This window comes from Pimephales promelas, chromosome 1, assembly GCF_988280905.1.
Source record: "Pimephales promelas chromosome 1, fPimPro1.hap1.1, whole genome shotgun sequence".
Classification (NCBI taxonomy): domain Eukaryota; kingdom Metazoa; phylum Chordata; class Actinopteri; order Cypriniformes; family Leuciscidae; genus Pimephales; species Pimephales promelas.
In genome coordinates, this window is record NC_142769.1 from 2,400,553 (window position 1) to 2,420,242 (window position 19,690).

General features: G+C 35.2%; 1 protein-coding gene across 8 annotated transcripts in view; it reads right to left on the minus strand.

Annotated features, from left to right (window-relative positions):
- Positions 1 to 19,690, minus strand: part of myo9aa (myosin IXAa) — a 180,159-nt gene that overhangs the window by 54,199 nt on the left and 106,270 nt on the right. For 7 of the 8 annotated variants that reach the window (XM_039690796.2, XM_039690795.2, XM_039690799.2 and 4 more), the window contains 7 exons: positions 17,767 to 17,856; positions 13,510 to 13,626; positions 12,014 to 12,148; positions 8,121 to 8,242; positions 5,113 to 5,254; positions 2,727 to 2,922; positions 60 to 173 (listed from right to left, as the gene is read on the minus strand). In XM_039690796.2, the coding sequence (XP_039546730.2) occupies positions 60 to 173; positions 2,727 to 2,922; positions 5,113 to 5,254; positions 8,121 to 8,242; positions 12,014 to 12,148; positions 13,510 to 13,626; positions 17,767 to 17,856 (916 nt within the window). The remainder of the gene's footprint in view (positions 1 to 59; positions 174 to 2,726; positions 2,923 to 5,112; positions 5,255 to 8,120; positions 8,243 to 12,013; positions 12,149 to 13,509; positions 13,627 to 17,766; positions 17,857 to 19,690) is intronic. The other variant, XM_039690797.2, reaches the window with a different exon arrangement.

Here is a 19,690-nt window from a genome sequence, read left to right on the forward strand (position 1 = left end):
AAGGGTCAAGGGTCAGATGCGTGGGGTGAGGAGACGGGATGAAGGAAAGGCAGCCTTACTGTTTTTATCCTCTTTGCACCTCTGCAGGATCTCTAAGCTTCTCTGATGCACAGGGTGATGCAGAAAACTAAAGCTATCCACACTTTTCACAACCGGAGCAGCAGCGTCATGCCCTTAGAAGCCAAAACACAACAACACAAGAAAGAGAGAAGACAGAGAAAAGATTAGGGAGAGGTAAGATGTGCTCGTCTACAAGAGTGGTCAGACATGCTGACTATCAGCATAAAGTTTACAGTACATGGACATGATTTTTGGGGTTCACACACACATCACAGTTCAAAGCACAGATGAACTACTAATGCTTAAACTCGTAATTAAGGAAGAAAGGCATAGATACTGAAAGGCTGGAGAGCAGGGCAATAGATTAAGCAAGAGGAGCCGGGCTAACGTGGCATGATTCGCTAGCAAACATACATACAAAGTAGCCCTAATATTGCACACTTACAATAGCACGTATATAGATCTTTTACACAACAGCAAAGATTGTTACACAGGTAAATGTGAGTGATTGACAAAAGGTACAGAGCCCTGAAAACTAAACCTCACGGTTCAACAGTTATTGCAGATCACAAAATAAAAAATAAAAAAATATATCAAATAAAATAAGATAAACATATATATAGAATAAATAAATATATTAAAATGAAATAAAACTGCCTAAAAATGTATACACCACCGTTCAAAGGTTTGGGGCCAGTACGATTTTTTTTTTTTTTTAAATTAAAATACACTGTAAAAAAACAAAACAAAAAAAAAAACATTTTCAAGAATTGTTATCACAACATGCACTGTAAAAAATATTGATGGTTTAACTTAAAAAAGTGAGTAACCTGGGTTGCCTTAAAAATTTTAAGTTGATTGAACTGGAAAAGTGAGTTAATACAATGAAGTAGATTAATTTAACCATCAGAAACTCAAAATTATATGTTATCTCAACTAAATAAATTATTTAAGCTGATTTGACAAAAGAAAAAATGTTGTGGTAACAAATCTTGAAAATATAATTTTTTACAGTGTATTTTCTTTTGTCAAATCAACTTTATAATAATTTATTTAGTTGAGATAACTTATTATTTAGAGTTTCTGATGGTTAAATTAATCTACTTCATTGTATTAACTCACTTTTTCCAGTTCAATCAACTTAAAATTTTAATGCAAGCCAGGTTACTTACTTTTTTAAGTTAAACCAACAATATTTTTTTACAGTGTAGTAATCACAACATTTTTTCTTTTGTCAAATCAACTTAAAGAATTTAGTTAGTTCAGATAACATTATTTTGAGTTTCTGATGATTAAATCAATCTCCTTCATTGTATTAACTCACTTTTTCCAGTTCAATGAACTTAAAATTTTAAGGCAACCAGGTTACTTACTTTAAGTTAAATCAAAAATATTTTTTTCAGCGTATAAATTTCACCAAGAATTTATTAAAAACAATTCACCAATTGCGTGAAAAAAACATTTATTGTAAAAAATAATAATAAATAAATCACGTTACAATATGTAATATTGAATAGCCTAATTTAAAGATAAGGCAGCATTGGATCTGGACAGTAAGGAGAATAACGCTGGAGTTGGAAGAGGTGTGTCGTAATTCTGTAGGTTCGTGGATCTGAGTCGTGTGGCGAATCGCGATTTCGGTTTCATATTGCATATCGTTACAGCCCAAAAGTTAAGTTCTACTTAGTTATTTTGGTGAAAGTAACTCAAAAGTAGAGCCAGACCGATATATCGGCTGACCGATATTATCGGCCGATATTAGGCATTTTCCAAACTATCGGTATCGGCAGTTATAATGGCCGATAAATGAATATTTAAAAAATAAAATAAAAACGGACGAAACACGCTTGAACCATGTCACGAGCGTTGGAGTTGTATAGTTTGTCCACCAGAGGGCACTCTACACCGTCCCTGTTGGCAACACTCGTTGAGTTGGTCACGATACATACATTGCTTGAATAACAATTAAAAGAACATCCGCATCAGTTCTCTTAACTCAAATAAGCATGATAAAATTTGTGACTAATCATCTCCAGTTTAAAAAAATAAATAAATAAATAAATAAAATATCGGCCGATATATCGGAATATCGGATTTTAAAACCCAAAAATATTTGTATCGGTATCGGCCTTCAAAATCCTTTATCGGTCGGGCTCTACTCAAAAGTAATACATGAGTAATGTAACGCATTACAATTCTGGGACAGTAATATTGTAAGGTAATGAATTACTTTTAAATAACAGTAACAAGTAATACCTAATGTATTACAGTTTGGAAGTAACTTGCACAACAATGTTGTTTGAATTTCGTGATCAAACAGACAGAATTGGAAAGATTACACCTTGCTTATTATCGAAAGTAACAAAAGACGGAGCTTGTTATTTGGTGTTAATGGAATTTAGGCTACAAAACTGACTTCGTTGTGAACTGTACACATAAGACATGAGGTCCAATGAGCCGAACTGGGCGGGGCCGGGCTAGCAGGGGGCGGGGCGTGTTCGATTCGCAATGAGAGTATCGCGATTCGAATCGTGGGTTCAGTATCGCGGTTCAAATATCGCTACACCCCTAATGATTTCCCATCCCCCCATGTGACGGCAAACCCCACCTCAACGAACACATTTTCTGCGGGAAACGCAGGTGCACGTAACGTTTAAAAGACTCACCGCTGCGTTTGTCCAGATGTCTCTTCCCAGCGTCCCTGAAGGCCACCACGGCTCTGAAATAGGCCCTGAGAACGGCCCAGCGGAAGGTGGCCACCGGGTCGATGCCGATCAGCCCACAGATGAAGGCGTTCTTACTGCTCTTGAGGAGCGCCACGATGTCGGGCCGCATGTGGTCCGTGTTCTTCTCTCTGAAGTCCTGCAGGTCAAACACACAGTCAGATAACTGATACTATATATATATATATATATTTTACACTGAATCGCCTCATATCATTCTTTTTAAAGAGAGACGTTATGTAATGCATGAACAAAGGCTTTTTATTGGAAATAAGAGGTTTAGATACTCATGACTATCAAACTCTGCCAAACTTAAGCCGGGTTCACACTGTGATATTTTTTTCTTTCTTTTCTGATTGTTGCTTGTAAAATTGTATGTTATGACCTCAGGGACATCTTGGGTAAAAGCAAACGCGGATTGTCTCCTAATATTTAAGCCACGATGTTCAATATACACTGCAGTTCAAAAGTTTGGGATCGGTGTGATTTATAATGTTTTTACAGGTTGTCTGCATTTATTTATATCAAATACATAAAAAAACAGTAATATTGTGAAATATATGACTTGAATAACTTTTAAATGTATTTCTGTGATTATTTTCAGCATCATTACTCCAGTCTTCAATGTCACATGATCCTTCAGAAATCACTCTAATACGATGATTAATATTATAAAAACATTAATTATTATTATCAATGTTGAAAACAATTGTGTACCATTTCTTTTTTCAGGATTCTTTGATGAATAAAATGTTCAATTGCATTTATTTGAAATAGAATATTTTGTAACATTATAAAAAAATACCCCCCCCCCAAAAAAAAATTATTTGAACGGTAGTGTAAACTCTTTGATAATAATCATATGTTTATTGAGCAGCAAATCATCATATTAGAATGATTTCTGAAGGATCATGTGACACTGAAGACTGAAAAAAATGTAAATATATTAAAAAAGTTTATTATAAATTGTTATATTTAATCAAATAAATTCAGCCTTGGTGACTTACAAATATTAAAAATATTACCGATTCACAATTTTATAAATACAATTTTGCAAAGTCTATGCCAAAGTTTTACCAGGGAAACAAGACGATAGGTTTTAAGGTTTTAGCAAAAGTGAGCGTGAAGTGCCAGATCTTGATTTGTTAACATAAACGGACTGTGGGATGCTGGGACTTCACACACAGTTACTCATTACCGTCACGTTTATGATGCCATGAGCGACAAACAGAGTTACTCATTATATACTATAAATAAAGAGTCATGTGACAATGGCATCACACCTTCTTTCTATACAGTAGAGGTCAAACAACAAGGATTGAGAGATGACTCAATGTTGGGAGAATGTGAACCGCACACTACTCTTACTATTTCTGGACACGGTAAAAATAGTATGAGTAATATGTGTGTTTTTGCGACGCTGTATACGTGTTTGTTAGTCCCAGTATTCATACTAGGTCTTATTCGCATTTGGTTCATCTGAAAGCGTTTGTTTAGGATCCCGGCACATTTTCTCCCTTATTCGGTCCTACCTATGGTTAAAGGGATACTTCAGCTCTGGAAAGATGAATGTGTATTTAAATGGGTCATTTATGTAGAAGAAATGTGAAATTATATTAATTTGGAGATTTCTAGACTGAGAAAAGCTAGAAAATGTATTTTTGGCTTATGTGGATGAAAGACAACAACTCCCAGAATGCACTTGCTTCACTGCAATAAGAGGCCACGCCCACTGGTAACAGAGCGCAGTAGTTAAACAACAAGTCTAGGCTACACGTGAGCCTGCCCGAAAATGTCAACCGATCACTTGTTCATGTAAACACTACATTCAGATTCATGAATCAGAATGAATTCAGTTAGATTGAAACAAAAGCTGTGCATGTAAACGATGAATGGCGACTGCTGAATCCCGGACATCCACAGCGGGATATGTCCGGGAAAAAGAGGACGGTAACCCCCTACTACTCGGCTTTCTCGACAGAACAAGAGTCTGCTAGCTTAGCTTCCAAACAAAGATGGCCGACACTATGTGTTGATTCTGTTAGTGAGATCGCCCTCTATGGGTGGGTTGAGGACATGCGGGACAGACCCGACTACTGACTGTAGTCTTTAGCCTCTGGACAAACGATCCTCCGATGATGCAAAATGACGATTTTTTTGTCATCAGAAGATTTTTTCCTGACAAAAAAAATACATAAATCTCTCGTCTCAGGGTGGAAAGCACGGTAATTGGAAAATACTACATTTTGCCCCGGATTTGTCCTTTAAAAGTGTTCAATGCATAAAACTGAAAAAAAGAGGCCTGTGTGTAGCTCTATATAGCACTGACCTTCACTCCATATTTGACTTTTCCTGCATAGTGTTTAATGATGAAGGCCGGCTCCATGACTGCAGGAAACTCAATATAGTCGTTTCGCTCATGCTGGCGCTTGAACTTGTCCAGGAGCGTCTGATTGGTGGCCTGTGGAAAGCTGTAACGCAGAGAGAGTCCATTAGAGCAAATCTGCAAAACAGTTTCAGTGCAAACTGTTCAAAGGGCTTTAAACGATTCCAGACGATGAATAAGGGTCTTATAAAGCGAAACGATCGCTCATTTAAAAAATAATTAAGTTTTATAAGCTCAAATGCTCGCCTTGCTCTGTTCTGTGATGCATGTTCGTGACTCTCCTGTTCGAACTCGTTCATCAAAATGAACTAATCTTTTCCAGAGACAACTCGTTCATTTTGTTCGTTGAACCAAATGATACGGAAAAAAAATGTTCAATTTGAAAAACGAGCGTCTTTTGGACCCCATTGAAGTCCATTATATGGAGAAAAATGCTGGAATGTTTTCATCAAAAACCTTAATTTCTTTTCGACTGAAGAAAGAATGTGTTCATCTTGGATGACATGGGGGTGAGTAAATTATCAGCAAAAGTTTTTTTTTTTTAAAGTGAACTACTCCTTTAAAGGTGGTGTACCATAGTGGTTCAGGATAATACAAAATAAACGGATTAAAAAATGGATTCATGATGAACTCGCTCATTATATAAATTTTGAACAGAAAAAAGTAAGGACTTATATTTAATGCTCATTGCTCAAAACATTTAAAAATATGACGCGACCCCCCACAGAGCTCGATGAGACCCCATTGTTGGCATCCGGAGAGTGAAAGTGGTCATCAAGGTAAAACAGTCCAAGTATATTTCGCATTTACATTCAGATATTCCACGATGGTCTAATTAGCAATAAATGATAGACTACTTTATCGCATGCTTCCATTTAGGGTGACCATCAAACAAACCAAATTTGGGACGATTTTATAATCTATAATTTGAAATAATTCTATAATCTATTTATAGTTAATCTATAATTATAAATAATTTTATAATTTGTGTGGGACACTAAAACATACCCTAAAACTGGTATATAACTTAATTAAAAACATTTGTATTCTGCATTTCGGCTGATAAAAAAATTCTTTGTTCTTTAGTCCCCTCCAGAAAAAAAAATCTTTATTTAACATGTCATTTAAATTCAACATCACTGAGCCCAAAGCGTCATACAGATCACTGTTTTAGAAACAGTCCAACTAAAATCCAACAAAATAAACAATGAACAAATAAAATTAGATAGGGGTGATTCTTTAACTAGGGTACTTTTCTTGTCCCTGGATGAAATATTAAAATCTAAAAAACATTTCTTCTTTTTTGTTTTTCCTCAGACTTACTTCAACCTAAGGGGAACTTATAAAAATATTATCATGGCTAAATCATTCTTTTTATTATATAATATGAGACCTTTTATGCAGGATTTTTACTGTTTTTCCCCTGTCCCTTAGCCAGATTTTGTACCTTCAACCTTGCTTATTTCTAAATTAAATATTTAAATAAATTTAGATTAAGTACAAATTATAAAATAGCATCTATTTCAATTATACATATTATATATTGCAATATTTATTCACATTTTCTTATATTTTTCAGAAGTAGAACACAAGTGTCATTTCCGCCACACTGTACAAAATAGAATCCCGGGATCCTTGTTTTAGGTTTGAATACTTGGTAACCATAGCGATAGAAACTCCACAGTGAACACATGGCTGGACCTCTTTAGGGGGTAATGAAAAGAAGAAAAATCAAGGTAAATATGACTAAAACTGAGAATATGTTTCTTGGCCGTTATTTCCAAACGGCTAATATTTCACATGGACGTAAAAAATAACTGTATAAAATTAATTTAATAATGTGTAATTTGTGTATATTTAATGCTAACTGCAAAACTAATATTAACAGGCTAACATAGCATGATATTTTAGAGGAAAAGTGGGGAAATGTCATTTCCACCACAGTCATTTCCACCACGGTGTTCATTGTGGTGGTAAAGAGAGGTTGTGGAGGAAATGACATTGTTCGTGCTAAACAGAAAATTATTTTGGGCTATAATACTAAAACGTTCATGTAAAAACAAAAAAAAAACATACAATTAATTAAGTTAGATAGTAAGAAATATTAATTTTTTATTATTGCTACAATATAGTTGGTAAAGAAGAGAACCTGGCATATTTATATATATATATATATATATATATATATATATATATATATATATATTATTCAATACAAAACGTCGCACCCAACTTAAGGGAAGGTTTCTAGACAGATTGAGAAACCAACTGATACTAAAAAACTGTTTGTAGAAATGTTTTTATTTTCTGAAGCTGTCTAGCTCAAAGAGTACCATAGTTGAAGAATCACCCATAGATAGTCTTATATATTAAGAATATATTAAACCAAAAACTTTCATATTTTTAGATATGTGAATTAAAACAACCAACAGGTTAAACAACAACAGATAAATTCTGTTAAATTAACAAATTATGCTTTTGTTTTCTGACAGGGAACACATGGAATGCTTTCTTAAAGGGATAGTTCACTTTGAAATTAATTTTTGATATGTTTTATCTTACTTCAAGGGCATCCAAGATGTAGGTGTCTTTGTTTCCACAGTATTTTCAATTTTGATATTTTTTAGGCCAAACCGTTCTTGTCAGTCAGTCATAATGGAGGTCAAAAAGAGCATGCACAGAGAAGTCCAAAATAAACATGATTTAATGACTCATAAATGTAAGTTTAGCCTTCGAGGTAAGCTAAAACATACCAAAAATTAATTTCAAAAGTGAACCTTCCCCTTTAAAAAGGCAAAAGAACGCATGCATGTTTTCTTAATATGATAATTAAAAACCAATATACTGTTGAAACTGAGGGACATTTCCTCAATATGTGACGTTTGGGACAAGGGGTGAAAGTGCTGTGGGGACCCTACTGGCATTGTTTGGAGTGTAAAGCTCAGACGTACTTGCACTCTTCGTCCAGTAGGTGGAGCAGTGCCGTGGGCTTCTTGCTGATGAGGTTGATGCAGCCGGTGTTATCGATGTAATCAATGTTATGCCATGTAATGCCTTCTGCTCGGTACTCTTCCTATAAGAAATGCAGAACACAATCAACACTTAAAATCAATAATCATGAGGAGTCAGCAAAGATTGGCAATTACAGATTTCCTGGTTGTTTAATGTTTAAATCATTTTCGTTCCAATTTTAAAGAGGCCCTATTATGCTTTATATATATATATGTTTAACATCTCTGCAAAGATCCAAAGTCCCTATATCAGTGTCAGTGTTTCTGAACTCCATTTTAGTCTCGAGTTTCACTCACGTCACAATATTCCTCATTTAAATAATTTATGCGCAGAATAAAGGGGCGGGGTCTGGTTGAGTTCATTAGTGGTGTGTTAAACTGGCGGTTATGGAAAGGGGCGGGACATTTCCCAAACACACTCGAAGCGCTTGACCAATCACAAAACACTGCTCCAGTTGACCAATCAGAGCACAGTGTGCTTTTCAGAAGGAGGGCAGGAAGTAAACCGAGCGATACTGACAGACTGGGAAGAGAGGAGCCGCAACAATGAGGAAAATAATCAACATTCAAGCAGGAAAACTTAAAAAGGGAATAATATGTCCTCTTTAAAATGTACTGATGTTTTCAGGTTTTCATTACAGAATGTTTATCACTAACAGAGTAACATGAGAACGAACACCTCACGAAACCTGTTGTAACTATACGGGTAATTCATTTCTGGCCTGCGACCAGAACAACAAAACAACAGGCCTGCGAAGTGTTTTCATGTTCCTCTAGAGGAGACTTCCTTTTCGCCGGCCCGAGGTTTCATGGTCTTTGCGGTTTAATAATATGAAAGACATTCTTAACATTTTGTAGCTTTTTTTCTCCTCAACTGTTTCCCTGGATCGCTGGGAAAGTAAATGAAACAATAAAGGATGTAATCCCGGTAGGGTTTCATACAATCAGGGGAATCTCTCTCCATTGAACGGCACAAACATAAAATCAGCAGAACAAAGCAGACTTCTCATTTAAATACGGATTACATTTACAAGAAAGCTTTTGACTGTAGATTTTTCAGCATGATAATGTGGTATACAATTATATTCATGGAAGCAAAGTTTAATTTTCAATGCTTTAAGCTCATAATGATACATGTGTGTGGGTTTTTTCAAATCCTCAACCCGAGCAATATTACCAGTAATGCTTGTCCTAATAATCTAACCGCATGCACTCTGTTTGGCTGATAGACAAATGCACTCAAAGAGCCTCCAAATCAAATAAAAAGCATTTACAGCATCTCCATAAATGGCACCATGAAAACAGCACATTAATAGACTAATGAAAGCATGTGTGGTGTTTGTGTCTGGCTCCAGCATGCCTGTATTTATGGGCATCAGATGACAAGTACGCCAAGAATGACTTTGACTGAGAAAAAATTAACTTGCATTATTTTTAGATTATAGGCAAACATTAATGGTCTGAATCTGCATATTGCATGTTTTGTGTAGATAACCTGGGTATGGTCTATATTAAACATTAGCACACGGCATACTTGGCAGCGAACTCAGGATGTGAATTCATTCCTGACATCTGAAACCGAGAGTTTCCAACTCGTAGAGCAATTAAAGCGTGGAGCTTGGCAGACGCAGGGACATTCCTGCACTTTTATCAAGGAACAAACAGCAAAACTGTTGTGGCAATGGGAACCAATCCCACCAAAAGCGCCATTAACAAGACCATCAACAACCAAAAATTACCCAGAATCCGTCAATGTGGGTTCAGACTGATTTTTTCGTAGGCCAAAACTCCGAAAATTAGTTAATTTTAGCATTTCTGGTTCGATCATCCTGAAGTCAATGGCTTTTTGGTTAAATGACTGAAATAAGGTCTGAGGTGAACACAAGCTCAAGATATTTTTCATGTTATGATACTCTATGCCATAAATACATCAGTTATACGCCCTTATGAATATAAATGCCATGTGCCTATTATAAAAAGCTCATTTTCACCACAAAATAAAACATTTTACTAATAACTCATTTTCTCTACACTGTAAAAAAATATTTTCACGATTTGTTATCACATTTTTTTCTTTTGTCAAATCATTTAGTTCAGATAACTTAATATTTTGAGTTTCTGTTTCATTGTATTAACTCACTTTTTCCAGTTCAATCAACTTAAAATTAAGGCAACCAGGTTACTTAATTTTTTAAGTTAAACCAAGAATATTTTTTACATGGCGATATATAAAACTGCTCATTATATACACACAAATATTCAAGTATTTTAAGAGCATACACTCTAAAAAATGCTGGGTTGTTTAAACCCAAAGTTGGGTCAAATATGGACAAACCCAACTATTGGGTTAAACCCAACGGTTGGGTTTGTCCATATTTGACCCAACTTTGGGTCAGCATTTTTTAGAGTGTAGGAGTGGGCGGGGCTAAAGAGCCCTTGCTTTTGGTGATTCTTTGATTGGTGGAATTTTCTGCACAGCATCATGGGTAATGTAGTTTTCAGCACAAATTCCACTGTTAAACATGATTATTTTAAATATAAGCTAAAATAACGCAGACTGAAGGCTTCCAGAAGTGAATAACCTCATAGCAAGGCTGTCTTTAATGGTTTACAGGTCATCGTAAAAATACATTTTCCTATGGAGAAAATAGAGTCATAGAAAATAAAAGATGGAGAGTCGTGGGTAAATGACATCATGTTGCACTATATTAATGGAGTCGTGGGTAAATGACATCATGTAAACACAGATTGCAGTTACAGTATCATCAAGCAAACAAAAACTACAAGTACATTATAAAATGAAGCAGATTTGACCTTTGATATGGATCATTTGTCACAAGACGTGCTAAACCCACAAGTGATAGTGTGTCATTTACACATCTGCATAAAGCGACACGTCCTGTGACAGTGTGTGAGTTATGTGGATAAATGTGCCTTGTGCAAGCAAATCTGTCAAAGTTACTTTATCAAATCTGGACTCTGAACTGACTAGAAACTTAAACTAACAAACCCTCTTTGAGCAAGCATATAGTTTGAGGTGCGTCACAAAGGCACGGCTTTGACAGGCTGTCATTACCGTAATTGGTTGCCTCTTTAGTCATCCTAGGGGAACAACCTCATTGAGAAAACACACATTATTACAGAGACACAATTCTTTGTCTGAGGTTGGAGTAAAGCAACCCTTTTCAAACGGTTTATTTAGTGCGAAGCTCTACGTCACATGATCACACAACCATCAACACAGCCTATTAAAGACTGCCGTAAATGGTTTTGTAGGAATTTAATTATTTTCAAGGAACATTTACCCTCATAAAACACAGTTTTCTATGACATTCTGGTCCCTAAACTTACTGAAGTTTGTCTAAAACACATTTTCCCATTAATCCCCATCAGTACAGTATATATTCAATGATGTCCAACGATATTATTGATGTGACTGCATTGAGACCATTATATGAGAACTGAACTGAGCTGAACGATGACATCACTATTTTCTCCAGAGCGGGTGTATTCATAAATGAACTAAATTAATAACTTTTACAACATAAATGAAACTTAAGCTGGACTACGACACTATTATCTTCTAGAGACAAACTTTGTCGCTTTATTTTCCTGTTATCTCTGTAAAGCTGCTTTGAAACAATCAGTATTGTAAATAAATGTTAAAAAAAGGAATTCATGCAGTTGAAAGTGCACAAATGTAAAGATTTTAAACCTATAATTTTGCCAAAAACATTCAGTGCACTTCATTTATTCTGTCATAATTGCTGGCAATAAATCAGTAATTAGGCTAAAATCTTGAGTCGTGCGAGTCCATACAAATAAAACATTACCTGCTCCAGCTTAAAGATGTGCTGGTTGAAATAGTGCTGAAGTCTCTCGTTGGCGAAGTTAATGCAGAATTGTTCGAAGCTGTTGTTCTCATAGTCTTCAAAGCCAAAGATATCGAGAACCCCGATGGCCAGAATCTAAGAAAAAGATGATGAGATGCAAGGAACATGAAAAACAGAAAAGTACAAGGCAATTTAAAGCGTTCTTGTGTCATTGTGACAGTAAAAAAAACGTCAAAAAGATGATAATTGTAATGATATGTAGTCTACCTTCCGCCAACATAACTACACAAACTTAGTCCCGGTCACGTTGGAAGTTACAGAGCTGGGGCCTTATGTATCAATTCAATACAAAAACACAGCGTACGCCAGTTTTCACGTTCACGGCCAGATGTACTAAAGGGAAATTAACGTAAAAATGTGCGTAAACTTCATGTCTGGCGTATGTACATTTGCCTTGATTTTTTATTTGAGGCAATAAAGTAAAGTGGCAAACATTACACTACGAATTGTTCTATCGCACCACCAGCTGTCAGATATTGCTGAATAATATGTCAAATAATGTATCTATTACAAATTATGTCACACGAGTCTTTTTAAAATATTCTATTTTACAATTAATTAAGAACATAAAGCATGTGCAAACCCATCTAGCAATGGCTGTGTTGGCTTAACTAGGAATAAATAAAAAATAAACTTTAATTCGGTCAGTAAAGGTAAAAAAAGAAAGTAGTATTTTTATTCAGCGAAATGTAAAAACCAAGCGATTGTCATAAGTTGACCTCAGACAGCAATATAATAAAACGACCCCAAAAAATTATTTCCAAAAAAGTATCCCTTTAAATTAAGTAAAAAAAATATACAAATTTTGGTTTTTGTTAGTTTGTGCCAATAAACTTGTAATGAGAATTTTTAAATGAATTTTAACTAAAATAAAAGCTCTATGGTTAACGATTAAGAAATTAAGGTTTAACGATTTCAAATACAGGCAATTACTACTGATCCTAAAACTAAACTGTTTACTATACTATCATCAATACGATAACTAATATTCAGAGAGTTCATTTGTTTAATAGTAGTAGTATATAGCTATTTTCTCGTGCTTACTTGTGCATGTTATTGTGGTGGCATGTTAAAAAAAACATGCAGAAGTGCTCCTAAAACACATAAGTGTTGAGCCCTGAATGCAACAGTGCATTTAACCAAGCTAGAATGTCCACACACTTATATAAAGTTCATTTCAGGCCTGACTAGCATAATGTTCAGCAGAAATCTGCTAGTGAATACATAACAGCAGGGGCTCAGTCAGCGTGGCCGAATATATCCCATTACATAATGTCTCCATCCATAATTTAGAGATTAAAGCAGCGAGAGCCACAGAAAAACAGTGTGCGTCTGTGTCAGATGAACTCATATTCCTGCTGTGTAATGTAATTTATGTCAGGTGACTCGCACTATCACACTCATTCTCTGGGATTTAGCAGTAAAAATGATTTTACCTTGGCCGACGACTCCAAGTCCCTTTGGTTGAGCAGGGCATGATTGATCCTGAACACGATCCAGTCGAAGAGAGCGCTGTAGAGAGACTTAGCCATGGAGTCCCGCACCGTTCCAGCCTGTGAGAGAGCGAGAAACGTCAATTTGATTTAATTATCAAGACTTTTTTAACCTACGTTGTTAAATCTATTATCCTTAAGCAAAATGAGTGAGCTGTAAATGTTCGTTTAAGGTGATAAACCTAGACGGATAGACCGTATTTGTTTATGGTAACTTGTCTTAGCAAATGAAAGATTAATGCGTGTTTAATTCTCAATATTGTGACACAGCCGCTTATAACTCAATCTCCTGTAAAGCTGAACACAAGACTGATCCAAAACTAGTACAGATATTCATAAATAGTTGCATGTTGTGTGCCACTCAAATCACGAGGATCATGAAACTAGTGTAATTATTGTTTATAAGACAGAATATTACAGAATTATCACACGAGGGATCCACCGAAATTTTGGCCGATACCGATAATTCTTTATAACCGATATATTGGCCGATAATTTTCGAGAGCCTAATTACAAAAACTAAAATCTCACCATTAAAAGTCCCGAGCACACAATTATAATGTTCTCATTATACGTTTATGCAGCCTATATGACAGAAATGCTGCTTATTTAACTGTATTTTTCTTTTTTGAAGTGATATTATCGGCCGATATTAGGCATTTTCCAAAATATCGGTATCGGCAGTTATAATGCCCGATAAATGAATATTTCAAAAATAAAATAAAAACAGACGAAACACGCTTTAATCATCTCTACTTGGCCTGTTATATTGAAAATGTACGTTTTACAATTTGCAGTATGATTTTATCCATTGGTAAATTATGGCTCATCATAGACTAGCTAACGCCACTATCATCAGTGGAAGACCGCTAACGTTAACATTAATGAGCTTGGAAACCACAATGAACTTTTTCTGCCTAAATAAAGTGATGATTACTGTATTTATAACTAGCATATCTCTAGTTACAGTCCCTGCATTGTAAAATGTAAATTTTTAAAATGCTTTATCATATTATTTTAGTCAAAACTCATAAATAACTACAAATAACTATGTTAGGGAAATCTGTTAATGTTTTGTTTCGCGTTTCTGAAAAAAATAAATAAATAAATAAAAATATCGGCCGATATATCGGATTTTAAAACCAAAAAAATATTTGTATCGGCCTTCAAAATCCTTTATCGGTCGTGCTCTAGTGATTACAATCACAATTTAAGCAATTCGAAACGATCATGGTGAACAATGATCATCTGAAGCGTCTCATTTCAATAATAATCCATTATTCATCAGCTTTAATATATTGGCCAGACGTTCTTATCAGGCCGATATCGGTTACATTATAATTAGGGCTGTCAGTTAAACACGTTATGCACGGCGTTAACGCAAACCCATTTTAACGGAGTCAATGTTTTTATCGAGTCTTATTGGCCAAGCAAACTTTGTAAGTTTTTTTTCACATGCTTTTGCAACAGGACGCGGCACTACGCTATGTATGAAACCCATTCATTTCAATGGCTTGCGCCTCGCGAGGACGTTTTGTTGCTTCGTCGACCACATCACAAGCAGATCTAGCTAGACCGGAAACAAAACAACAGACACGGCTGGCACACACTCGTTTGAGCTTGCAAGCCTGCCAAATAGTAGGTTAATGTTACGTTTTGAGTGGATGACGAGCGCGAGACGCCGAAATGGATGCCAACACGCTGATTTCACGCAGCCGCCATTTTGAAATCAAAAGTGAGGATCTGGCGGGAAGAACCCCGGAAGTACAGATAAACAATGCCTTGGACTACCAACGCGAAGCTGCTGCCGCGATTTACACTATTGGATATTAATATAGATATGTATATAGTTCGCTCCTGCTTCTTTCTTTTTTTTACGTTTTGAATTATATATATATATATATAAAAATATTTATAAATGAATTTCACTGTATATAGTCTAAAGTACGAAAGAAATGTATGTACATTTTTAGAATAACTAATTTCTACATTAAACACAACAATACGCCATCAAATTCGCGACTCTCCTATGATTAAAATCGACACTTGCGGTTTTCTTTGATCGATTTCAAAATTTCGCCATTAAATATTTTAATCGTTTGACAGCACTAATTATATATGAACAAATGTATATCAGCCGATGCCGATATGACGGCCGATTTATCGTGCATTCCTAATATTTAATATCGCCAGCAAAGTCATTGCTCATATATCTGGAATTCACAATATATCGACCAGTCATAGTTGGAGGGGAGAAAACTGTTATGCGTGGTTATATAAATGACTTACGAACTGTATATTAGCTAGGCTTTTAATGTTTAAATCTGTAAGCATGTGCTGTTCAAGGGATTTATTAAGTTGTTTGTGAACTTCTGATTTTAATAAAGCAGCTGGTCAGCTCAATATTTAAAGATGACAGGAGAACAGAGTCCTAATGCTGGATAAAAGCCCCATGGCTGGTTCTCATTATGATGATGGAGCATGACGAAGCCCCTGAGAAACACATTACTTCAGTGAGGGGATGAAATGAAGAAAATCTAAATGTTATATATTTTTACAGTATGTCCAGTCAGCTCATTCTCACATATTTGTCCATAACAATAGCACGCAACAGTGGGTTACACTATCTATAAGTAACTTTGCCACTAGGGTTGGGTGATTTTAAATTCTTATTTGAAAAATGTTATTTATTTATTTTTATTCATTACTATGTTCAGCACTTTGGATAGCTCTGCTATGTTTAAATTAGAGCCCGACCGATAAAGGATTTTGAAGGCCGATAGTGATACAAATATTTTTGGGTTTTAAAATCTGATATATCGGCCAATATTTTTATTTTTTTTATTAAATATGGTTTGATTTCACACACGTGTAAAAGAAAAGCTAACTTTTCTGCACAAGATACGTTTGATAGTTTTTCTCTATGTCTAAATGTTCACTCCTCGCAAGTCTAACTTACATTTTACAATGCAGGGACTGTAACTAGAGATATGCTAGTTATAAATACAGTAATCATTACTTTATTTAGGCAGAAAAAGTTCATTGTGGTTTCCAAGCTCATTAATGTTAACGTTAGCGGTCTTCCACTGATGATAGTGGCGTTATCTAGTCTATGATGAGCCATAATTTAGCAATAGATAACATCATACTGCAAATTGTAAAACATACATTTTCAATATAACAGGCCAAGGAGAGATGATTGAAGCGTGTTTCGTCTGTTTTTAATTTATTTTTTAAATATTCATTTATCGGCCATTATAACTGCCGATACCGATATTTTGGAAAATGCCTAATATCGGCCGATATATCGGTCTGGCTCTAATGCTTCATAAATAAAATTTACTTGCTAAGATATTTCACGATAAGCATATGCATCACAATACAGTTCTTTTGAGTTATTTTATCTAATTTCTGTATTCAATATAATAAAAATATGAATTAAACAGATTTCAGGTACAATTTAAAGTAGTTAAAATTAGTATAAAAATGTAATGAAAAAATTTAAAAATTGCATAGTCTCTACAGTATGAATTAAATATAAATGTATTCTTCTTAAAGCTAAAAAAGTTATTCAGACAAGAGCAGAAATTTATTTTCTCTTTAGTTTGATTCACATTAATGCGACAAGTTTATTATAATTCGGCTACTGTCACTTTAAGACCAAACGCACGGATCCATTACATTACAGTTTACACCATTTACTTTGAATTGAGACATAACCGGCTGTGTTCACTCCACACGACGGCATTTTGACGTTTGCGTTTGTATTTAGTAAGCACAATAAGACGGGACAGGGAAGAGACTCACGTTTTATACCGTGGTCACGATATATATCAGCGCTATTCGCAACTCCATGTCAACTACCAGAGTATCAGTAAACTGTCCGCTTAATATCTGATAACACTTTATTTTCTCTTATTGACATGTAGCTGCAAAGTTAGTTAGTAAAAGCATGTGTTTCCCAACAATGTGATTAATCTGCAAAATGTTTCCATTATTACTCCTCACTCCCCAAACATTTCTTCAATTATCATATCAAATCCAATATCATCCAAAATGACTGTGAACATGAGCAGATGAATATAAATAATCGATCAATTGCTGTCGATATTCTGAATAATGTGACCCAATATTTAGCTTTTATTCTGGATAAATGTTCATGTTTTTAAAGGACAGAGTTAAACCATGTTTGTTGCTCACCTCAGCCAGTTTGTACGGGACGATCAGCCTCTCGCCCACGGTCACCGTCTTCCGTGTTGTCAGAGCCTCAAAGAGCATTTCCTCCTTGACCTGTCATGATGCAAGAAACTTTCTCATTTAACTCTTCCGACACAAGTACAAATAGATATCGATCTTTTTCGTGTATGATTTAAGGGTCAGGTGCAAAGATTTGGATGCATTCATGCGTATTGTGTCCCAAATCTCTACTTCCTTCACCCCGCTTATTTTGAATATTAATTAAAATGCACATTTCGAACTTAAATGGTTGTAATTCAATATAGACGTAAGATTTCTCTCATTTTAAAGACGACATTTGACAGATTTGTGTAGAAGTGAAATAAATTAAGAAAGAGAAAAAGAAAAAAAAAAGTTATAGTTTATGAAAATGTACAATGTAAAAAAAAAATGAATTATTGATATTTTATATAAAATATATATTTTCAAAACTTGGGCGGCTCAAAATCAAAGCCAAAGTTGTGTTTCAAATTTTAGGTTGATATCTCAAAAAATGAGCTTTCAGTGAAATGTTGTTTGTCTGCAGTACCGAACGCTTCCACTAGGGCACAACCAGACTCCATTACTGCCCATATAAGGGCGCCTCCATTTTCATATGTTTTGGGTGATATGAACCAATATTTACCCAATTTTCATACAATTTATGAAGTAGACATCCAATTCACAAGTAATATAAGAAGTTTGGCAGATTTTGACATGAATTCAACCTCTAAGAAACATGCATGTGCGTTATAGCTCGCTGCCACATCACAAATGGTGAAACTATAATATTTTTCTTTATATTTAAAAAAAAAAAAATTAAGACTTTTTTTCTAAAATAATTGAATGGATGCTATCTTTTGAACTCCTGGCATGAAAACAAACCGTTCTTTCATGATTTTTCATGTTATTTCAAAATAAAGGTCTAAAGGTCTATTCTTGTTGCAAATTGATAAATTACGGCTCCTCTGTAATTTAATTTGAAAATCCATCATCGCATATGGAAACTAGAGATTGTAAGCTTAAGGAATACGTATCCCCCAGAGTTAGATAAGTCCACACATACCCTTTTCATCTCTGTGTGTGCTCTAACTATCCGACACACCCACCGCTAGCTTAGCTTAGCACAAAGACTGGAAGTAAATGGCTACAGCTAGCATACTAATCCCAATAAGAGACAAAATAATGCAACCATTTTCCTATTTACATATTGTGATTTGTATAGTCACAGAGTGTATAAATAACAAGGTCAAATGAGACACAGCCATCTTTTACCCGTATAAATATCGGGAACTATATTCCCAGAAGGCGACGCACTGCTACTTGGGCGGAGTGATTATATCCCATCGATAGCACACACAAGACAAAGTGCTGCAAGAAGCAAAACATTACAAGCACCAAGCAACACTAACGGCCGTGAGAAAGATTTCTTTTCAATTGTTGACTTTGGGGCCTGCAATGTTGAATTGTCCTTTAAACATCCGGTGGCACTCAGTAATACTGGCTTTTGAGGTTTCTTAAGACTGTAATATAGCATGACGTCCACCTCTGTACTGTAACATTATAAAAACAATACAGCTAATAACAATAATGACTCGGGCTAACACTCGCTCGTTCACATATAAAAGGGCCGATATGAACCCAGCGGTGAACTGGGAAAGATGTCTACATCTAATATAGTGATTATATAAACTCATTGAGTCTCGTGAACAGATGTGTAAGGGCTGAAAGATTTGGACCGGCCCTCATCTGAATATGTTATAATGATTTCGATGTGCAAACACACACACACACACACACACACCTTTCCCTGCAGTCTGAGGGCAACTGTAAAATCACTTGTGTGTTCAGTCTCTCTTTCCTTCAGAGTTACTCATGAAGGTGTGTGTCTAAAGATAAAGGCCAGATG